Genomic DNA, 21207 nt, shown 5'->3' on the forward strand with positions numbered 1-21207 from the left:
CAAAGATTCCATGGGCTGGAGCTGCTGCTGTGTGTGCAGAGCACAGGCTTTGAGTTTAGGGTGCAGCAGCTCTTTTATGTTCTGCTTCCCATGGAGAGCAATGGGAACAGCCCCCAAACCCAGGCTGCTCCCTCCTGATCAGGAATCAGGCCCTTGGAATGAGGCACGACATGAGTGTGAGATGTTCTGACACGTGGGAGGCAGGACAGTGACTGGAGAGTGTTTGGGACAAACAGTCAGCAATGAACATGTGGAATGGTCAGAAATGGTCTCTGACATCCTACACACTAAGCAGTGTCCACAAATGGCTGGAGAATAACTCTACAATGGGATTTCTTTTGGAAAAGCCACCCAAGGGATCTCCTGGACACCATTTCACTGGACAAGAACAGTAGAGAACGTGCTGAGTATGGTGGGAAGAGGAAAAACCAGGAGGAGGCTCGGTGTCCAAATGCAGCATTCCAGGCACAGGCTCCCTACTATTCTGTCCTACATTCATCTAAGACAGTCACAGCACATCTCCTGATTTTTTCAAGGTCAAGGCATGTGAGCATGTCCTGCTGGGCTGTCTGATGGTGACACACAGTTGGCAATGGGAAATACATGTCTTTCTCTGGCAAGTGGCATTGCCCCCAGTCAGTGAGGACACCCTTGGGTGGGCAGCCCTCAGCCCCAGCCAGAGGGATCCCACTGGGCTGCTTTTTGCTGCAACCAGGGGTGAGTAAAACCTGGGACAGCGCTGTGACTACACACCAATACCTGCTGGAATAAAGGTTTCCTGCCTCCAGATCAGCAAACGTCTCCTAAAACAAACATCCACAAGCAACACAACAAGCAGAGAGAGCAGCCCCTGAGTTCCTGGCCCCCTCCAGCAGTGAGGACTCCCCCGCTCACCTTGGTTTCGGCAGCCAGGCGTGGCATGGAGGCCGCCCGGCCCTGGCTCTCCAGGCCTGGCTGGGGCTCTCCATTGGCAACTGTGGGGCTGATTTCCCTCATTTCTACCACCTGATGGAAACATGACATGTTTTCAGTAGCAAGAACATGAACATCAGCTTTGAAGCCATCACCTGAGCTTTGAAGCCGTCACCTGAGCATGCTTTGCTAGGTTGGATGTTGTCGTGAGGAAATGGTGGGATGGGACAGAGAGTAAATGAAGAGCTGTGGAGAAGGTTACTCTCTGTCTGCTGGGCTTTCTGCAGCAAGGACAGCACTGGGCCGGGCTCTTCCACCAGCCACGAGCCCCAGGTGTGACCTGTGAAACCCCTGACCCGAGCTAGGACACTGATGGCACTGGGACTGAGATAATGGGAAGAGATAACCTTAGGTAGCCTATTGCAGCAAGACAGAATTCCATGGAAAGGGTGTCCCCATCACAGCTATCAGGCCGTGGAAGCTGTTGGGATTTGGTCTTCCCCCCTAAGCAAATTTGGGGTTGTAAGAGCAACACTTGCCTCACGGGGCAGATCTACCATTTCATGCGTGTCTCCCTCTCTTCACCTGGTTTCCTGAACATTTTCTACAATATCTAAAGTCCTACCACAGTTGTGGAATCTCCTGCCCCTCACCATGCCCTGCCCTCCCACCTGCCCCCCGCGTGCTCACCCGTTCGATGGGGATCTCCTCGGAGTGGCCTCTCTCAAAAGCCGGGGTCCTGGTTTCATAAAACACGTCCTGGGTGCGCTGGGTCCCCCAGGAGCTGGACTCTTTGATCCCCCCCTCTGGGGCTGGGCTGCCAGAAGGAAAAGTGGGAAGGAAAAACAGTCACTCCTTCGCAAAGATGATTTTGCTGAACTCGCAGTGTGGCAAACTTGGGAAACCAGAGCTGCTGGTGAAACTATCAGGTCCCCTGGGTTTTTCCAGGATCACATCCTACAGAGCCTGAAGATCCCACGAGAACAAGGAAATCACAACAGCCGTATTTTCTTTTTTTTTTTTTTTCCCCAGTAACTGAGAAAAGCAATTTCTGTGACTTAATTCCTGATGAAGAAGAACGAAGAATGTTGGAGCTCGGGCCAATTCTGTGAGCAGGACAGTTGGACAGTGGTCAAACACCAAAACTAAAGGACATTCACTCAAAGTCCAGTGGCACCCACAGGTTTCACTGCTGAGCCACTGGTGGCTTCCCAAATGCCCCCATCAGGGTTGTTTGGGATGTTTAAACCTCAGATGTCTATCCCTAAAAATCCACAGCAGTTGTGTGACCCACACAAGTCACCTGGAGAGCAGGAAATTGAGAATTCCTTAGGGAATTCTGTTCCTAGAACTGTTTGGAAAGCTCTTTGGGGAAGGATTATTTAGCCCAAAGAGACACATTCTGTCATGGCAAGACTAAAGAAGCCCTTGCTGTTACCAAGTGCCCTGAGCTCCAGGGATGACCTTGTTCCCAAGGACCCCCTGGACTCCCAGGAACTCCTTGGTGGACTGGGGTTTGTTTGGTTGTTTTGCAACGATCCCAAATTCCTGCGAGGAAACTCACGCTCACAACCACCCACAGTGGAAAGTTCTGCCATGGAGATTCAAGGGAGACCATTGAGGAAACACAAAGGTCTGGAGAGCCCAGTGTCCCACCCCAGGCAGCAGCGGGAAGCAGAGACAGACAGAGAGGTTTTGGAAGCCACCAACGGGAATCATCCCAGCCATGGATTGATGGGGCTGCTGGTCTTGGTGTTCCCACTTCCAGAGCCACTGAACCCAGTGGACACACCCAGTGAGGGCTTTGGGGTGGGTCAGGGGATACTCACAGAGCCCCCCCGTTGTTGAGGGAGGCCGAGCTCTTCTGGCGCAGGAAGGCCTTGGCGTTGTTGAACGCTGTGGGCTGGGTCTGCTCCAGGGTGGCCTTCAAGGGGTGGAACAGGGACACTGGGCCAGGCTGCCAAGCACAAGGGAAGGGTGTCAGAGGCACAGCTGGTGTGGGCTGAAGGGCTTTCAACAAAAGTCCACTTTGCCACGCTGGGAGATGAGCCCAGCACAAAGCCCAGCCCAGCACAAAGCCCAGCCCGGCCCAACCACGGCTGGGAGGGGCTCTGAAGGACCTGCTGCCCTCAGCTTTGTACAAGTCAAGTCGTTGTACTGCAATCCCCCATCCCTCTAAGTGTTCTCCCAGACTGGGATTTCCCTCAGGGATGGGATTTCCCTCAGGTTGTGACATGGGCTCTGCTGCAGCCACCCACATGCAGGACAGATCTCTGTGCCCTGCTGGAGCTCAGCTGGATGATCACCCTAAAAACAGTAGCTATTTGTCCTACTGGAAACCACTGGGGTTTCAATCCCAAGCCATTTGTGTGGAAATATCACAGAATATTCAGAGTTGGAAGAGACCCCCAAGGATTATCAAGTCCAACTCTTAAATAAATGGTCCATGATCTTGGCATAACCAACTGAGCTAAACTCATGGTGGAAATACTTTCAAGAAATAATTCCAAGAAATTGCAAAAAAACTTAAAATCTATTAGAGACAAAATGTTTTGGAATAATTCCCACTAGAGCCCAAACGATTTTCGATAATTCCCATTTTCAAAAGCAACTCACAACATTTTACAGCCAAACTATTAGCAGCTTTCATTAATTCTTTCATGCCCCCAAAGAAATCTTCTGGTGTTCCCCAGTCCCTGGGCCACTTCTGAAAATAGGATTTAGACTGTCAAACATCAGCTGACATTTTTTGGAAAAAGTCTTTCTGGATCTCCCAGAAAAGGCGACTGTAACAATTTTTTTTAAATAGTTTTTCAGACAGACTTTCAGGAGGGGTTTTGATTTTTGAGACAGCATTTTCCAACCCTGCCTGGAGACGAATGCAGAGTTTCTGGATGAAACTTGCTGGTGAGAGCTGCTCAATGCTGGAAAAGGGGCTGCCCAAGAGGGAGGATGGAGTAAAACACCTTTTTGGTGGGTACCTGGCAGAGGCCTCCGGGGGGTTGGACTTGTTCCCTGCTGTTCTTATTCTGCTTGTAGAAGTCAAATATCATCAGTGCTGCGTAGACCTTCCCCACAGTCATTTCATCAGCTGCCAGAGGAGGGTGAGACATTGAAACATGAAAAAATTTCAAGGATGAGAAGCACAAGATAAGTCAAAAAACACAAAAAATAACAGCAAATGGGTACAAAAAACAAGGAGAGGAGAGAAGAAACATCAGAATAATGAGGCAAAACAGACACAGAAAACAGGGGAAAGAAGATAATGATGAGGAGAAGGTTACAACAAACTTCTTCAGCTCTTTCCCTCTTGCTGCCTCTCCCATCTGAGATCAAACACAGAGATCACGCAGCAAAAACCAGGCAGGAAACCTCTGTGGCATTTTAAGCACCGCTGAGAGAACTGCTAAATTCATGCCAGATCCACAGCCTGCTTGTTATCAAGAAAAAAAGCCTTATTCCTCTTTGTTTGAATTACAGTCAACCTGGGCATAAGGGGCTAAATAAACATTTAAAGAGCATTTCATTTTTCCAGATGTCTTTTTCCACCCTCAGAGAGCCAGAACCAGCCCTTCCCAACACAGCATTGGAGCACTCACCATGGAGCAGGGATTTGGGGCAGCAGGTACAGAGGGCAGGGAAAGACTTAAGCAGTCACTCCCCACTGATTGGCACCTCCTCAGCAACCTCATTTATCTTAATTAACAGTGCCCTTATTGCTCTGCACTGCTCCTCATTAATCAGGAACCCAGAAGCCTTGAATGGGCAAACTTTCCATTTTCTCAGCACATTCTCCCAGGGCATCATCAACCCAAGGGCCTTTAGCCCCCAAACACTTCACTTCTGATTCTCTGAGTTCTCAGCAAACTGCGATTTTCTTCTCCTGGTTTTCTGGAGCTCAGATGGGAGAAATAGCTCTCCTATCCTGCAAGGTACAGGCTGGAGGCTGACAAAGCCATGGAAAAGCCCTGCAAAAGGCCACACTCTTGGCTTTTTTGCCACTGTTTTGGGGTTCTTTTCCCCTGAGAACAGAAAATCCCCTGTAGCATCGTGAAGTCCATGCCTAGACGTGATCTCAGCTTCTCTGATCCCTATGTGCCCATGGCATGGCAGCACAGAGGGTGCCAAGAAGCTGATTCCACATGACTGTGTGCCCAGATGGGGCTTGGGACAGCTCAGGCAAGGAGGGGGAAACCTTTTCTGGGCTTCTTGAGTGCCTGGGATGGATCCAGTGCTTGCTGTTGAACCACTTACGTTTGTGAGGAGGCACCAGCAAATCCAGAGTCTTCTGGGACAGGTTGGGCCAAACCAGGGAGATCTCCTTTCTCAGCTCAGCATCACACTGGTGCTGTTTAACTCCACCTGCAGAGAGGGAGGGGAGAGGGAGAGACACAGGAGGGAGAGTGAAAACCCTTATCCTGGCAGCACATCCCAGCATTTGCATCCTCATCCTTCCATTCCTTGAGAAGGGGGAGCCAGCACAGCTGCAGCAGATGTGGAGGAGGGAATTGGTGGCTCCCTCCATGAAAACAGTGTGTGAATTTACCAGGACCATCATCACCTCAACCTGCTGACTCTCTGCTCTTACCTGGGGCTTAAACTTAAGCTCAGACTTGCTCCACCTGACTGCAGGTGCCTCCTGCTTTGGGACGCTGGGAAGCGCCCCCAGGAAGCAGCAGCACCTCCCAGGTGGGATTCAAAGGAGGTGTTGGACTTGAATCATGGAATGATTTGGGTCAGAAAGCACCTTAAAGATCCTCCAGCTCCGTGGGCAGGGACACCTTCCACTGAGCAATGCCATGAGGGGTTATAAACCCCCTCTGCCACCAACTCTTCCCAAAATCTCCGGCAGTGAGACACTGCAGGTTGTTCTGTACCAGCAGCTCCATCTCAAGGTAAAACAGAGCTGAGCTGTTCAAAGGGGCAAAGGGAGGCCTTAATGCAGCAGTGGGAAGTGATTAAAGGCTGTGTGAGCCAACAGGGCAGCTCCCAGCTGAATGCTCTGCACAGGAGCCAATTAACTAGTTCATCTGAATGACAGAGATTATTTTTCTAAGAGAAAAGTACTGGGAGGAGGCTCTGGGTACTCTGTTACACGGTGGTTTGAACTCCCACACAGCAGCTCATTAGGGAGGGTTTATTAAGGGCCTGTTAGTCCTACTAAAGACTCAATTAAATGTAGCACATGAAACCCATTCAAACGAGCTCATAACAACACAACAGGTCAAAACCTCACACCCCACAGCAGAGAGAAAGCAGAGAAAGAATCCAGTGCTATCAGCTGAGCTCTCTTCTCTGGTTCCTTCCAGGGTAGACCCAAAAAAAAAGGGAGGGGGGGAGAGGAGAGCCTTTTCCAGTTAAAAAGGCTTTTTGAGTTACCATTGAGTTACCAGGTAACCAGAAGCTGAAAATAACACAAACTCTCAGCATCCTCAGCTAGAAGTTACTCCTGAAATAAGGTGCTGGCCCTTAAAGTCCCAGGAAATCCTAAAGGCATCCTTAGAAACGAGTGTCTGATGCTCAGCATCACTCCCCAAGTTTCATTCCCTTAGGGAGCCCCAGTGACCTCCAAAGTTTTTCTCCTTCCAGCAGTGCCAACCCAAAGCATCCGAGTTTCAGCAACACGTGAGGGAGGTGATTAACCCAGGGAGGTTGCACTGCTGGCCTAAAACTGCTTAGGAAAGCACAAAACCCACCCCTGCCTTGCCCTGTGCTCATAAGAGCATTGTTACCTCCTGTTAACTTTTAAATTAGGCATAAAAGTGCTGGGGCCAGGCATGCCTTGATTGTGACCCCAGCCAGGCTGATTAAATGCTGTAGTGACCCAGAGAAAAGGCCAGTGTGTTTTATTACATTACAAAGTTTAATTGGGAAGTCAAGTAAACGCCTGATTAAACACTTAAATAATTTTATCTCAAGGCAGAATGTGGTTCAGGGCACTTGGAGTCAGTGCCTGGCTGCCAGCAGAGAGCAATTGGGAAGGAAGGGCTGGTTTTCCCCTGTGCTGGAATAGTTAAGGGGGGTGGAAATTCTCATTTCTGTTTGACAGCAATGAGCACACACAAGGATTCTTCTCCTTTGAGAGCTCTCCACTGGGATGGCCAAAGATCCCCAGGGATGCAGCCACCCCAAAGGCAGAGGAGCTCAGGATCCCTCTGTCCCTGCCCCAAAGCTCCCTTGCCCTTGGGTGCTGGCAATAGGAAAAGAGGATTTCCACCTGGAGCAGAATTCCTGTGGTTTTGAGAGGACACCAAGCCAGCAGATGAGCTGGGGGTTGAGCCACATGTGCTCTCAGCAAACTGGAATTGTTTTCTGGTTTTCCAGAGCTCAGATGATAAAAATTGTTCTCATCCTGAAAACACAGGTTGGAGGCTGACAAAGCCACGGAAAAGCTCTGGAAGAGGCTACACAGGGCACTGGGTTTGGTTGGGTTTTTCCTGTATAGAAGGAATCTACTGTACTATAATGAAGTCCAAGTCCAGATGTGGCTCCAGCTTCCCTGATCCCTGTGTGACCATGGCACGGCACAGAGGGTGCCAAGGAGCTGAACTGCCCTTGTTTCCTTTGCTGTGCCCTCCAGATGACTGTGCCATCCCCTCCCTCTCACCTGAGGCCAGTTTGATCTCCAGGGCAGTCCTGATCAGGGCCATCAGCGTGGATGTGAAGTGCACGGTCAGGTCCTCGGGGGAGATGGGCATGTTCATCCTCACCAGGCGCTGGGGAGGGAAACACTCGCCGTGAGGGTGGCTCAGGATTCCTCCCCCCACCCCGCCCTCCCCTCTGCCAGCCCTTCAAACACCCAGACTGAGACATGGGGGAACTTTTTGTGTGCTGAAATGCAGCTCCTCGATCTCAGCTCCTGTCCAGGAGCAGGGCTGAGACACCACAGTGGCTCCAGTGGTTAAACAAGGGGGTTGCCAGCACTGCACTGCAATCCTACAGGGAGTTCTGCCAAAAGCAGCCAGTTGGGATGCTCTGAACCCATTTCCCAGCCTGCTGCCCTGCTCCTGACAGTCTCCAGTGATGCTGCAGCTCCAGAAGTGTGGCTGGTACCCAAAGCAGCGATAAACCACAACTCCACCTCCTCCACCCTTTCCTACACCAGTTGCCTTCACCTAAATTTTGGTTTTACAACAGGAGAAACAGCAACAAATGGGAGCTGGCAGTGCTGAAGGAGGGAAGCTGAAGGAGAGTTTGCATCTGCAGCTCTATCCTGAACGTGGCTGTGCCCCTTCCAGCTGTGCCCCTTCCAGCTGTGCAGGCGGCCTGGCTGGGGAGTGGGATGTGAGGGAGGCACTTCCAGTGACAAGGAGGGCTTTGTACAGGAGATGTGCAGTCCCTGAGTGGGCCCATGGTTGGACCACCTTGGAAACAAGGCTGCTGAGCCCTGTGATGTGGCTCAAGCACCTGGGGCAGTTTGGGACTGGGTGCTAGAAGGTAAAGGTGTCCACATCCTTCCCACTGGAGATCCCTGAGTTCTGGCTCTTCCCTCCTTGCCCTGTGGGCATCCTTGTCTCCTCCTTCCCTTCCAGTCAATGAGCTACACAGCCCCATCCAGACCTTCCCCATGGATTAACATGAGCAGAACTGTGATGGCCACCATGTGGAACAGTCCCTCAGGATCAGCATCTTCCAAGATTTGCAGACCTGGCAGCTACTCCTTCCCCATCATCATCCAGGGCAAATTCATCATTCTGGTAAGCAAGGAATTGCTTTGGAAAGCTGGGGCTCCCCTGAACACCTCTGGCAGCAGAGCATGGACGTGTTGACAGGGGGAAGGACTCTCCAAGCCTTGCTGATAACCTGAGCCACACATTTAAAGGATGGGTTTCTTCTCCTTCAGCAACCTGATGATTTATCAGCTCCTCAGCTCTCACCAGCTCTTTGAAAATGTCCTTGTCCAGAGCCATATCAGCCAAACCTGGAGCCATATCAGCCAAATCTCAGAGTTTCCACTCTCCAAGGGAATGTGGAGCCTGAGGAGGTCACTGAGGGTTGAGCTGCCTCAGCTGTAACCCCCAGGGGCAGCTTGGCCAGGGCCCCTCCCTGGGAGGGAATTTCATCCCCATCTGAGAGCTCCTTAAGCTGGTTTTTTTTTTTATCTCTAGCTCTGCACAGAAACCCTGTCTTTGTTTCCCAGCAGCCCCAAGTGCTGTCAGAGGGCTGTCCGTGGGCTGCAGACCCTCCCCTGGCTCTGGGCACAGGGCTGGCAGTGTTTTCCAGAGCTGCAGCTGCCGGTGCAGCCCCACTCACCCTCCTGGCTGGCACAGGGAGAATGTGTGGCAGGAGCACCTCTGCTCATGGGCACATTTTTGGGGAAGGGAAACAGGCTGTGGGTGAGTGCAGGGACCTGCTGGAGCCTCAGGTGAGGTGAGAGGCAGAGTGGTCCCTGTGAGCCCTGATTCTTGCTCCTGTGCTTCACCCAACCCAAGCCAAGCCTTGGTCACCCTTTCCATCCCTGGTTTAGCCTCCCTGCTTGGAGCAATGTCTGACACACAACTTCCCAGAGGTCTGAACTGAGCTGCCTCAGAATCACAACCTGCTCTGGCTTGGAAGGGACCTTTAAGGTCATTTTATTGTCATCTCTGAGACAAACCTTAAAGATCATCTTCTTCCACCCCCTGCCATGGGCAGGGACACCTTCCACTAGCCCAGGTTGCTCCAAGCCCCGTCCAACCTGGCCTTGGACACTTCCATTATTTATCTTTTCACACATCTTGGGCTCTCATTCCATGCTGGAGAGACAAGAGACCGGTGTAACAACCTCTCTCATCTCCTAAATTCTGAGACAAACCACTGGAATCTCCAAGATGTTCCTTCCAGCATGCCCAAGGTCATTTTCCATGTCTATCCAGCCTCAGAGACAGGAAAATCAAAGCCAAGGCTTCTGTCCCTTTGTAATTCATTGACAGTATCAAATGCTGTCAACACCACAGGTTTGGGTTTCTGTTCACTTGTGTCAATGAAACAGGATTTCAATTGAAATTTCTGCCCTCAGCACACAAAAAGTTGCAAAAAATCCATCCATGAGAGTTCAGAGTTACCACTTGGAGAGTCCCACTGGGTCCCACTTCAGTGGGAGAGAGTAAAGGGATGGAAAGAGAGAGAGAGAGAAGATGCATGGAAGTGAAGAACAAGCAGATGAGAAATAATTCCCCACAGGAGAGCTCTATCCTCACAAAAACTAGCCCCAAAAACTGGCACTGACACATTCCAGGTCTCCTCAGCTGATTTTCCAGACTGAATTCCCAAAGGACACGGAGGCAGAACACAGGGCACGTCACACCCCTCCTGTACAAAGGCTTTTCCTCCTTAATTTTAACCAGGAGCATTTAGGGAAAGGTTTTCCAGGGGGATTTTTTTTACATGCTGAGCCAAACCCAAGGAGAAATTCCAGGCAGAGGTGCCATGAACAGGCACCTGGGAGAGGCTCTTCCCAAAAAGCACCTCCTTTCCCTCCTCTCCCTGTCATTCCCTCCACACACTTCCTGGTCTCCAGCAGCATTTTTTCCATCCCAACTGTGCAAACTGGTCCAACTGGTCAACTCACAGACCTTCAGGTCACTGAGATTTCCAACCTGACAAGCCAGAAATGAGCAGAAAAAGTGGCTTTGTGCTGCTCCTCAGGCATCTCCCAGCCCCCCAGGCAGGGATGGGATGTGTCCCTCTCTCCATCAGGGTGGAAAACTGGGATACATCTCCCCATCCTTCCCTGACAACCAATCGAGGAGAACTTGCTCAAGGTCAGCTGCAAGTTGCACCTCCCAGGGCAGAGCATCCACCCATTTTTTACCCAAAAAAAAAGCCCATAAAATGAGCTAAAAGTGCCTAAAACCTTTTGCAGCCAAGCCCTGCAGGCCTCAGCCACAAAATCCTTCCCAAAATCAGGGAAATCCGCTTCCTTGGAAGCCTCTGAGTCGAGAAAATAACGTTGCTTAAATAAATATATGACATTTCTGGGAGATGAAGCAGTTGGGGGAAAGGAGTTGATTCATCTTGGATTCAAAATAGCTCTGCCACCAGGATGGGTGGGAGGGGAGGGAGGAGGTTGGTGAGACCTGAGCCCAAACCCAAACTCCCCTGGGCACCCAGGGGTGCCAAGGAATCAGCCAGACACTGGCACAGCCACCCCTGAGGAGGGACTGGATCCCTGAACATCCCTGACCATTCCCTGGGGTGTTTTCCTAATTCCAGAAATGCAGCTGAAAGGCTCAAACGAGTTGGTATCTTCTTTTTTTTTTTCCTCCATTATTACAAAACAACCCCATACATAAAAATATCTCCTTGTGCAAAGGAGAAAATTCCAATCCTTTCCAAATCACTTGCTAATTTTACCTGTATTTTAATACCCTACAGGACCCATAAAGGAACTGGAATCCAACTGAAAAGTGGGGAAATTTCTCAAATATTTTGCTTGACCCAAAAGTTTCTCTTTGGAAAATTCATCAAGAACTTTTGATTTTCATCCTTAACCAGCAGAGAAAAAATCCCAGTCTTGCTTATACAGTAGGGACAACAAAAGGGTTAAAAAAACCTGAACTAGATGTTTAGACTGTACTAAGTTTTTTTAAAAAAATTAACTTCTCCCTCAGTTTTTGCTTTTTTTTCTGTTTGAAGTTGTGCTTCCAGGCTGTGTCTCATGTTTTGGAATGGGATACAAAAACGTAATTTAAAAAGAAAAATTTAAAAAAAAAAATTAAAAACAATACTTAAAAAACCAAAATAAAACAGAAAAAATCCAAGATGAAACAACAACCAACCAAAAAATCCCAACGACAAAAAAAACCAAAGGAAAACAAACAAACAAACAAAAAAATTCCACCCAAAAAACCCCAAAACCAACTAAAAACCCACAAAAATGGGGGATCCTAAAGGGGTGTTTTTTAGGGAGCAAAAAGGGGGCACCTTTGGGGGAAGTTGGGTCCTCTGGGGGGTCCCAGGCTGATTTTGGGGGTCCTGCAGAGCAAGGGGGGGGTTCTGGGGGGGTGGGGGGGGTTAGGGTTGATTTTGGGGGTCTTGCAGAGCAAGGGGTCGTGCCAGGGGTTCACAGCCAATTTGGGGGGTCATGGCTGATTTCGGGGGTCCCAGATAATTTTGGAGGTCCTGTAGAGCAAGGAGGGAGTTTGAGGGGTGTCCCACGCTGACTGGGGGGGTTTGGCAGCTCAAGGAGGATTTTGGGGGTCCCAGCTGATTTTGGGGGGTCAGGGCTGATTTTGGGGATCCCAGCTAATTTTGGGAGTCCCATAGAGCAATGAGGGGGTTTTGGAAGGGGTTCCACCGATTCTAGTGGTCCTGAAGAGCAAGGGGGGGTGTTCAGGACTGATTTTGGGGGTCCTGAAGAGCAAGGGGGGGGAGGGGTGTTCAGGGACGATTTTGGGAGTCCTGCAGGGTCAAAAGGGGTCCAGGGGGGTGGTCCCAGGCTGATTTTGGGGAGTCTGACAGAGCAAGGGGGATTTTGGCGGGGAGGGGGAGTTAAGGCCGATTTTGGGGGTCCTGAAGAGCAAGGGGGGGGGTGTTCAGGGCTGATTTTGGGGGTCCTGCAGGGTCGAAAGGGGCCCGGGGGAGTCTGACAGAGCAAGGGGGATTTTGGGAGGGAGGGGGAGTTAGGGCTGATTTTGGGGGTCCCAGCCGATTCTGGGGGTGATGCCGGGGTGTGTCCCAGCCGATTTTGGGGGGTTCAGGGCTGATTTGGGGGGTCCCAGCCGATTTCCTCCCCGGGACGGGCGAGGAGGAGCCGCGGGCACCAGATGGAGTCCCCGCTCCGGTTTCGCGGCCGCGCGTGGGGAACCCTCCTCCAGCCCTCGGCTTTAATTAGCAGGATTTGGAATCCTCCCCCTGCCGAGCTCGTTAATTCTGCGGCAGAGGGCCCCAGAGGCGGGAGCTGGGATCTTGTCTCCGGAGCCTCCTAATTAACTGTGAGCAGATAACGAGGGAACCGAGGAGCGGAGGCTCCGCTCGGGTTCCCGGCGCGGTCAGGAGGCTCCAGACACCCCCCCCCCCGGCTCCCGGGAGGGATTTAATTGCCAATAAACAAACACGTCGCTAACGAGGCACCAAAACCTTTGTGTCAACCGACACGATAAATGCCCTTTTTTAATTTTTTTTGCGGATCTTCTGCTCAGAAACTTCTCGGGCAATGTCCGAGTAGGAAATGCAAGGGAAATTCATCCCGGTGTCAAAAGCTGGGATAAAAAGTCTCCTGCTGACACAGAAAGCAGCACTGAAGAGAAGTATCTGCACCCTAAATTCTGTTCACTGACATATTTCTCCAACCCCAGCAGGGAGAGGAGAACACTGAGCTAGGAATGCCTGGAAAAGTGGCTGGCACCCCGACGGATTTGAATTATTAAGAGCACCCCATCAGCAGCTCCTGAGCAGCCTCTGGGACAAGAACTGCCCTGGGAACGATCCCCAGACGTGAATAAATTCGGGACAGTGAGAGAGCTGCTGTGGGAAATGAGGCTGAGTTTGGTGAATAAATTATTGGCTATGAATAATTCACCCCGACCTAGTTGTAAATATTCTGCTCTTATTTAACTCTTCTCTTGGCTTCAGAGAGGCTGCTCATGGGCTTCTTCCCTCCTGCTGCATCCTGGGGTGGGTGAGGAGCCAGTCCAGCTCTGAGATCTCCCCACAGAATCCCAGACTGGTTTGGGCTGGAAGGGACCTTAAAGCTCCTCTCATCCCACCCCCTGCCATGGGCAGGGACACCTTCCACTAGCCCAGGTTGCTCCAAGCCCCATCCAACCTGGCCTTGGACACTCCCAGGGATGGGGCAGCCACAGCTTCTCTGGGCAACCTGTGCCAGGGCCTCACCACCCTCCCAGCCAACAATTCCTTCCCAATATCCCATCTAACTCTGCCTTTTGGCAGTGGGAAGCCATTCTCCCTTGTCCTGTCACTCCAGGCCCTTGTCCAAAGTCCTTCTCCAGCTCTCCTGGAGCCCCTTTAGGCACTGGAAGGGGCTCTCAGGTCTCCCTGGAGCCTTCTCTTCTCCAGGCTGAACAATCCCAACTCTCCCAGCCTTCCCTCCCAGCAGAGCTGCTCCAGCCCTCTGATCATCCTGGGGCCTCCTCTGGACTCTCTCCAGCAGCTCCATGTCCTTGCTGTGCTGTTCCCCAGGGCTGGAGGCAGCTCTGCAGGGGGGTCTCACCTGAGGGGCAGAGGGGCAGAATCCCCCCCTGCCCTGCTGCCCACGCTGGGGGATCAGCCCTGGAGCCTTGGCCGTGTCAGGAGGTGCTGAAGGGAAAAGCAGAGCCCTCCCAATCCCTGCAATGAATCACTCCTGAAACAGGGTGTGCAAAGCCACGTTTGACAGCACTGAGAGAACCCCAAAACAAAGCCAAGAGCCCTGTTGGGCTGTGCCAGCACTGCCCTGCAGCCTCACCAGGGCTTCACCTGGAGCTGCACTTGGACAGAGGGGGAGATGTGTCTGCTGGCAGTGTCATCCTCTCCTGGGAAGAAGAGGACCCTGAAGAGCAGAGGGGCAAGGGTTGGGTCATTCCCTCTCCTAGCACCACACCATTCCAAAGACTGTCACTCCAGGCTCTCAAAAAACCCATCCTTCAACCCCCCTCCTGGAAATACCTGGATCTCTCTGGCACTGCAGTGCCACAGAGATTCCATGGCATCGTGGGCTTTTCAGTCTCCCAAAAGAGAAGGAAGAGGCTCTGTGGTGCCAAGGCTGGAGTCATTCCAGGTGACAGCAGAGCTGGCTGCCATCTGCCCTCCCTGCTACTCCTGAGGGCACACAAACCCCTGGAGCCTTCTCTCTGACAGGCTGAGTCTGTCTGAGAGGCCTCAAAGTCTCAAACATGAGTATAAAAGGGGGGAAAAAACACCCTCGTCTGAAAATGGGCAAACGAGCAAATCTCAAGACACCAGAGTGAAGTCAGAGTGATTTTCTTCCCTCTTTCCATCTGGCTGGGTAGAAGAGACTTTTAAATTCATAGGACTACAGAATCCTTTAGGATGGAGAGCTGTAAGATCATTGAGTCCAACCCCTGACCCAGCACTGCCAAGCCACGTCTAAGCCATGTCCCCAAGTGCCACGTCTATACCTGTAAGGTTTTTAAATCCCTCCAGGGATGGGGGCTGACTGGGGCTGCTGTGCCAGTGCTTGACAAGCCTTTTGGTTAAGAAATTTTTCCTGATGTCCAACCTGAACCTCCCCTGGAACAACCTGAGGCTGTTTCCTCTCCTCCTGTCCCTTGTTAACTGGAAAAAAGACACACACACACACACACACACCCGGCTCCCCCCTCCTGTCAGGGAGTTGCAGAGCCAGAAGGTCCCCCCTGAGCCTCCTTTTCTCAGGCTGAGCCCCCCCAGCTCCCTCAGCTGCTCCTGCTGCTCCAGCCCCTTCCCTAGACACGCTCCAGCCCCTCGATGTCCTCCTTGTAGTGAGTGGCCAGAACAGAACACAGCAAACTGAGTCCCTTCCCCTTTTTTCCCCCACCCCAGTGCAGGATAGAGCTCTCCTGGTGCCCGAGAAGCACATCCAGAGCATCCCAGCCATGCACCTCCAGCAAGCAGCAAGCCAAGCCCACAGAACTGCAGAGGCTGGTCGGGCTGACCAAGGAGAACAGTTGAGAAAGGGGAGCCAGAAAACAGCAGAAAGGAAGGAAAGCAGCCAAGGAGGCTGCCAAGAGGGGAAAATCCAACCAAAACCACGGTGTGCACGGACTGAGAAGGCAACACGGACGAAGACAGGGAGGGAAAACACACAAAACCTTCAAAGAGCACTGGGAAAAGTAGATATGGAAGGAAAAAGGGTGGGTACGTGGGGCAGAAGAGCTTTTGCTGGACAGGACAGTGAGGTTTTTATAAAAACCTTTTGGTTCAGAGGGAGAGAGGAAAAACAGGGCAGAGACAAAGCCCTGGCTGCTGGTGACACTGCTGTCCCTGTGCTGGCTCTGGGTGGGGGGTCTGACCCTGCACTGCCCTCCCCAAGCCTCCCTTGAGCTGTGGGAGGACAACAGGGGTGACACTGGTGGGGGGCACCTGGCAGGAGCAGGGCAGGGGATGCCACGAGCCACACACAGTGTCCCAGGGATTGATGCTCCAGCGTGGCTCCAGGGATGTGCTGCACGTGGAAGTGGAGCAGGGAAGGAGCAAAAACCAGCTCTGTGTCCCCATGAGGGTTTGGTTTTATCATCAGCTGGAAGGAAGGGGGCAGCACAAAGTGCAGCCTTGCACCATGGGGAAAAAAACTCTGGTCTGGTCTGAAGTTTGTATTTCTGTAGTTCAGGGCTCTTTGGTAACGTGTAAGAGGAATGTGATCCTCTCCAAGCTCAGAGAAATGTGGTGTTCAGTCTGGGTTTGAGCTGTTTGACTCGAACCCACGGGCAAAAATTAAAGATGTCTTTAAAAAAGCCTTTTAAGAAGAATCCATTCCCATGTAGCCAAAGTTCTGCGGATTTGTTCTGTAAATCAGACAAATTAAATGAGATACCAGGAAGCTCAGAGGCTGGGGAAGGGTCTGTCTGCTCTGGTGCTTTAGAACAGGGACACCACACTGAAAACCAGCCAAAACCTTATTCAAAATGCCTATTTTAACACATGATCTTTTTAGCCTCTTTTGGTTTTTTTTAATTGTACAAGATTTGAGGGGGGGGGGGGGGGAAATAAGGAGAACTTTATGTTTCTGGTACCACAGAGCAGAGCTGGGTGCCCACCTGCAAACACCTCCTGCTGCTTTCAGCTCCATTCTAAGTCAGTGGAAACTCCCAGGGGCTGAATAATTGGATTTCTGTGGATAATTGGTGTCTCCAGACAGATGTTCATGTATCTACTCATCGATCTGAAGTAGCTGGAACCTGATCTAGTTGGGTTCCTTAAGCTGAGTTCAGTGGCCAGAAACAAATCAAAGGAAATAGAGAAAAGCCACAGCTGCCTCATTTTAAGGGTATGTTTAATTTTCCTTTCATTTTAAATCCCAGCACACTGAGGGAGGATCTTTTAGGAAGCTGTATCTGAATTCTTGCTGCTACATAAAGGCAGAGCCAGATTTGGGTTTAGCTTGAGCCTCTTTAAAAAAAAAATCCGACTTTTATGTGGTCACAGTTCAAAAACACAGCACAGAAGGAGCTGTTGGGATTTGGATCCATTGAACCAACCACAGTGGGGTGCAGGGATTGGATTTGGTGGTGGTGGAATGATGGAAACAGTGAAAAAAAACCCCATTGAGTTGGATGGATTCTCAATTCCACCAATGTGAGGTGGTTATAATCAACCTCCCCTTCTGAAACTGGGAGGTTCAATGTTAAAAGCTTCCAAAGAATCACCCTAAAAATGCAAATTTCCAGCCACCCTGTGAGTTTTTGGGGAGGGCTGCACGAGCCTAAACTGGGTCTGCTCCATAACTTTGGCTCCAAGTGTCTCCACTTTTCCACCGTGTTCCCACCCAGGCAGTGTCTGACAGGCAGCACTTCGGGGATAGAAAAGCATTTTTGGGGGCCAATTAAAAAAGTTTCTCCCAAACAGACAATAAGTCGGAGTGATTTCTTCATCTGACTGTCTGAAATGTTTGCTGTTACAGTAATTTCTTCCACGAGGGTGTTTAAGGAGCCCTTCTGGTGTCGTCTCTGTTTAATGGCTTGTTCACTCCTGCAGCACTGCCTACTCTAATTACTCCAATCTAATTAAGAGGAGGAACAAACAACATACTACTGAAGGGTTAGAGAGACAAAAGAGCTGCAGGAAGATAAATGGGGATCTATTGGCGGGGTAATTTGCTCGTTAGCACCCTCCTTTCCCAAAATTAGCCTAAATGGAAGCAGAATGAGAGAGAAGAGAGAGAAACACTGAGAGAGAGAGAGCAGAGACGTACTTAGAAAGACAAACTGATGTGCCATAGTTTCAAAGACCAGAAAAAGGTTACAAAAATAATATATATATATTAAAAATAATAATAATAATAATAAAAAGCAGGAGATCCCAAATCCAGTCTGCTTGGAAAAGCAGAGGAAGCACCAGAAAAGTCCAGAAGAACAACACCAATGGCACAGAAAACCAGCAGCCACTTCAGCCACGGCACGAAAAGCTGGTGGTTTGGCAGGGGTTGGTGGGGAGGTTGGTCTACCTTATAGGCAACACGAGCAGGGCATTTCTTTCCAAGGCCTAGAGGTGGGGACATGTGTCTCAGCATCTCATACATGTCTGTGTAACTGATGCGACCGCTGGGAGCCACGGGGAGGGAGGCGACAGCAGGACACGGGAATCAAAGCAGACCCGGTGGAGGAGAGAGGGGGAAAAAAAAGGGGGAAAGGGGTGGGGGGAAAAGGCAACACAGTGGAGCAAATGAAAAGGAGGAGAGAGAGAAGGGAAAGCAGACAAGAGAACAGAGATCTGGTTAATCAGATTTCTCAGGAGAACAGAACCAAAACGAAGAGGAGGGTGAAGAGGAAGGTTTTCTTCCGTTGCTGTTGTTCCAGCGCCCAACGTGTGCTCCTGGCGGCAGGGACAGCCCCCGGCAGGGCACGGGGGTCCCTCGGGGGAATGATTGATGGCTCTGCTCTGGGACAGGCGGTGGGGAGGGCTGGGGGTTGGCTGGAGGGCTGGGGGAGGCTCCCCCTTCTCGCCCCCCACCCCAGGCAATCCAGAGGCTGGAGTTCACCATGCCAGGGAGGGCTGGCAGGCAGAGTTATGGGACAGGGAGAGAGACAGGGCACCCAACACGCTCAGCTCTGGGATAAAAGGGGCAGCTTGCCTTCTGGGAACGAGGACTTGGGGTTTTTAGGGAAGCCAGTGGGTTAGGAGGGAAGCAAAAAGCCAATCCTGGTGTGTTTGCTCGGGGACAGACTGGGAGGGCCAAGCCCAGGGTGTGACTCTGCCAACCCTGAGCCAGGTGGGATTTCTGCTCCAGCCTGAGCTCAGCTTTGGCAAAACCAGAGCCCAGCACTCAATTTTCAGGAGGGGGACCTATTTTTCTCCCTTACATTCTGTGGGGCCCCTCTCTCATCAAGCCAACCTCTCTCATCAAAATCCCTGCTGGCTCCTTCCACCCTCCTTCATCCTCTGCTCTCCATCACTGCAGGAAATTCCCTGTGCTTCTCCTGGGCTCATTTCTTGGCCAGACAACTGGTTGTCTCCACCACCAAGGGCAGCTGTCCTGTTCCCAGTCCCAGGGGCTGGGAATGGCAGAGATTTGGGAAAAGGCCCTTAGACCACCTCTTTACTGAGGTCATCTACCTTCAGCACATGGTGGTGGTGGAATAGAACCCTGCCCTGAAAACCAAGGGGTGCAGAAGCAGCAAGGAATTCTCCTCTTTCACCTTTTTCTAAGTGTTAAAATTGGGAACATGACTCTGACAATCTCATTTGGTTTTCCCAGCGAGCTGCCTGCTTATTATAATGTGCAAATCTGTGCTGCCTGTCAGCTGAGGAGATCCAAGGATACTGCAACATGTTATTAATTAAAGTTTAACCCCTGGAAAAGCAGGACTATCATCTCCTCTATCTCAGAAGGGCAACCAAGACCTAAGCAGCCCTATAAATCCCCTTTTCCAAGCAGGACAGCTACAGAGGCAGAACCTGCAGACCAGCCCAGTGTCCTGACGTGGGTCTCAATTCCTGTATGAGGAGGAGGGGGTGGAAGAGAGAACCTACCCGGCCAAAAACATCTATTCCTGTCCTTGGTAACTGATGCAGTTAAAATACCACCCAGCTTTTATAGCCCAGAGCTCATTTAAAGGCTGCTGAGAGACACAAATTCTAATTGGAGCCAATGTCTTCCCCCTGGCTCCTTTCCTGCTCCTGGGCTGGGGGGTCTCCTGCCTCCTCTGCAAAGCTTGGGAGCTCTTAATCCCCAGGCAGGTGTGGAAAACACCTGGGCTGAAGTGGAAGAGAAAATCCCTGCTGGCTGCTTCCTCCCTCCTTCATCCTCTGCTCTCCATCACTGCAGGAGATCCCCTGTGCTTCTCCTTCTCCTGGGCTGATTTCTTGGCCAGATTTGTCCTTAATTCCCCCCCTCTCAGCTCCCAGGCGTGGTACAGCTTCCCTGTGCCATGAACAGGAGGTTTCCCTGGGTGTCCATCAGAGTTTGGGGACATAATTTAGCCACCAAGGCAGCCTGTGAGAAGCTCATCCCTCACCTCTCCCCAGCCCAGGTAACCACCCTGCTGTGCTGCCCAGGCAACCAGTGTCCAGATCCAATGTCTTTTGGGCTCAGGAGAGGGAAGGTTGGTCACTCAGCTGGAGTGACAATGCTACAAAACCCAGACAAAGTGGAATTGCCACTCCTTGGGGTGCCATTTCTCTCCGGGGTGTGAATATATATACATATATATACATATATATATAAAGTGCTGGGATGCTTTTCCCCAACACTTCCCCCCAGAGCCTTCAGGATGGGAGCTGGAGGGTTCACTGTCTCATAAAGCTGCCTGTCTCCAGCCAGTTGGGGTGTGGGAGTAGACAGGGAAGAGATGCATCGAGGACAAAGGAGGCAGTCAATCATTCCTTTTTTCAGGCAAGGGGTTAGTTATGGGACAGTTTCTTTTCTCTACTGCATTTGCACTCGGAAGGGGAGATAAAAAGAAACAAAACCAGGACTAAAGATGCCTCAGGGAGTCTCTGAAGTTCCAAACCTTGTATGCCACCCTATGAGGGCACTTCTTTCCTAAGCCCAGGGGTGGAGCAATTACACGTAACAAATTGTACATATCCTTATAATGAATCCGGCAACTGGAAGGGAAACGTCACAGGTTAGGACAGCAAAAACCAGGAGCAATCAGCTTTTCCCCGGGAAAACAGGAGGAGTTGGAAGGGCAAAACCTGCTGTAAAGGAAGGTTAGTCCAGCAAAAACTGGGCTTGTGAGGAAGGAGCAACTTTAACACAGAGAGAGAGAGAGAGAGAACTTCCAGCTGCTCATCAAACTTTATATCCTTGGATTTTCTTCCGTGCAGGGCTTTCCAACCACTTGGTTCCCCTTATCACTAATGTTTTGGTTCCCTTTATCACTAATGTTTTGGTTCCCTTTATCACTAATGTTTTGGTTCCCTTTATCACTAATGTTTTGGTTCCCTTTGTCACTAATGTTTTGGTTCCCTTTATCACTAATGTTCTGGTTCCCTTTATTTAATGCTTTAGTTCCCTGTGCCTGAGCATCTCCCTCCAGCCTCTCCTCACCACCCCCCAGCCAACCCAGAGCCTGCAGCACCCAAAGAACCTCTTCAATGGGTTATTCCTGGGATTCAGAAGAGCTTGGGAAGCTTTCCCTTCCACTGTTCCCTCCCACACAACCCCAGCAAGGCTGTTCTCTGCTTCAGGGGCACTGAGCAAATCACTGCAAG

The 21207-nt window shown here is 51.0% G+C and overlaps 1 protein-coding gene across 7 annotated transcripts in view; it reads right to left on the reverse strand.

Moving 5' to 3' along the window:
- Nucleotides 1-21207, reverse strand: part of CACNA1B (calcium voltage-gated channel subunit alpha1 B) — a 125984-nt gene that overhangs the window by 11034 nt on the left and 93743 nt on the right. For all 7 annotated transcript variants that reach the window (XM_027650162.1, XM_027650161.1, XM_027650160.1 and 4 more), the window contains 7 exons: nucleotides 17996-18092; nucleotides 7520-7628; nucleotides 5167-5274; nucleotides 3894-4003; nucleotides 2742-2869; nucleotides 1603-1729; nucleotides 895-1005 (listed from right to left, as the gene is read on the reverse strand). In XM_027650162.1, the coding sequence (XP_027505963.1) occupies nucleotides 895-1005; nucleotides 1603-1729; nucleotides 2742-2869; nucleotides 3894-4003; nucleotides 5167-5274; nucleotides 7520-7628; nucleotides 17996-18092 (790 nt within the window). The remainder of the gene's footprint in view (nucleotides 1-894; nucleotides 1006-1602; nucleotides 1730-2741; nucleotides 2870-3893; nucleotides 4004-5166; nucleotides 5275-7519; nucleotides 7629-17995; nucleotides 18093-21207) is intronic.

This window comes from Corapipo altera, unplaced genomic scaffold (genome assembly GCF_003945725.1).
Source record: "Corapipo altera isolate COAL_440 unplaced genomic scaffold, ASM394572v1 268, whole genome shotgun sequence".
In the NCBI taxonomy this organism is placed as follows: domain Eukaryota; kingdom Metazoa; phylum Chordata; class Aves; order Passeriformes; family Pipridae; genus Corapipo; species Corapipo altera.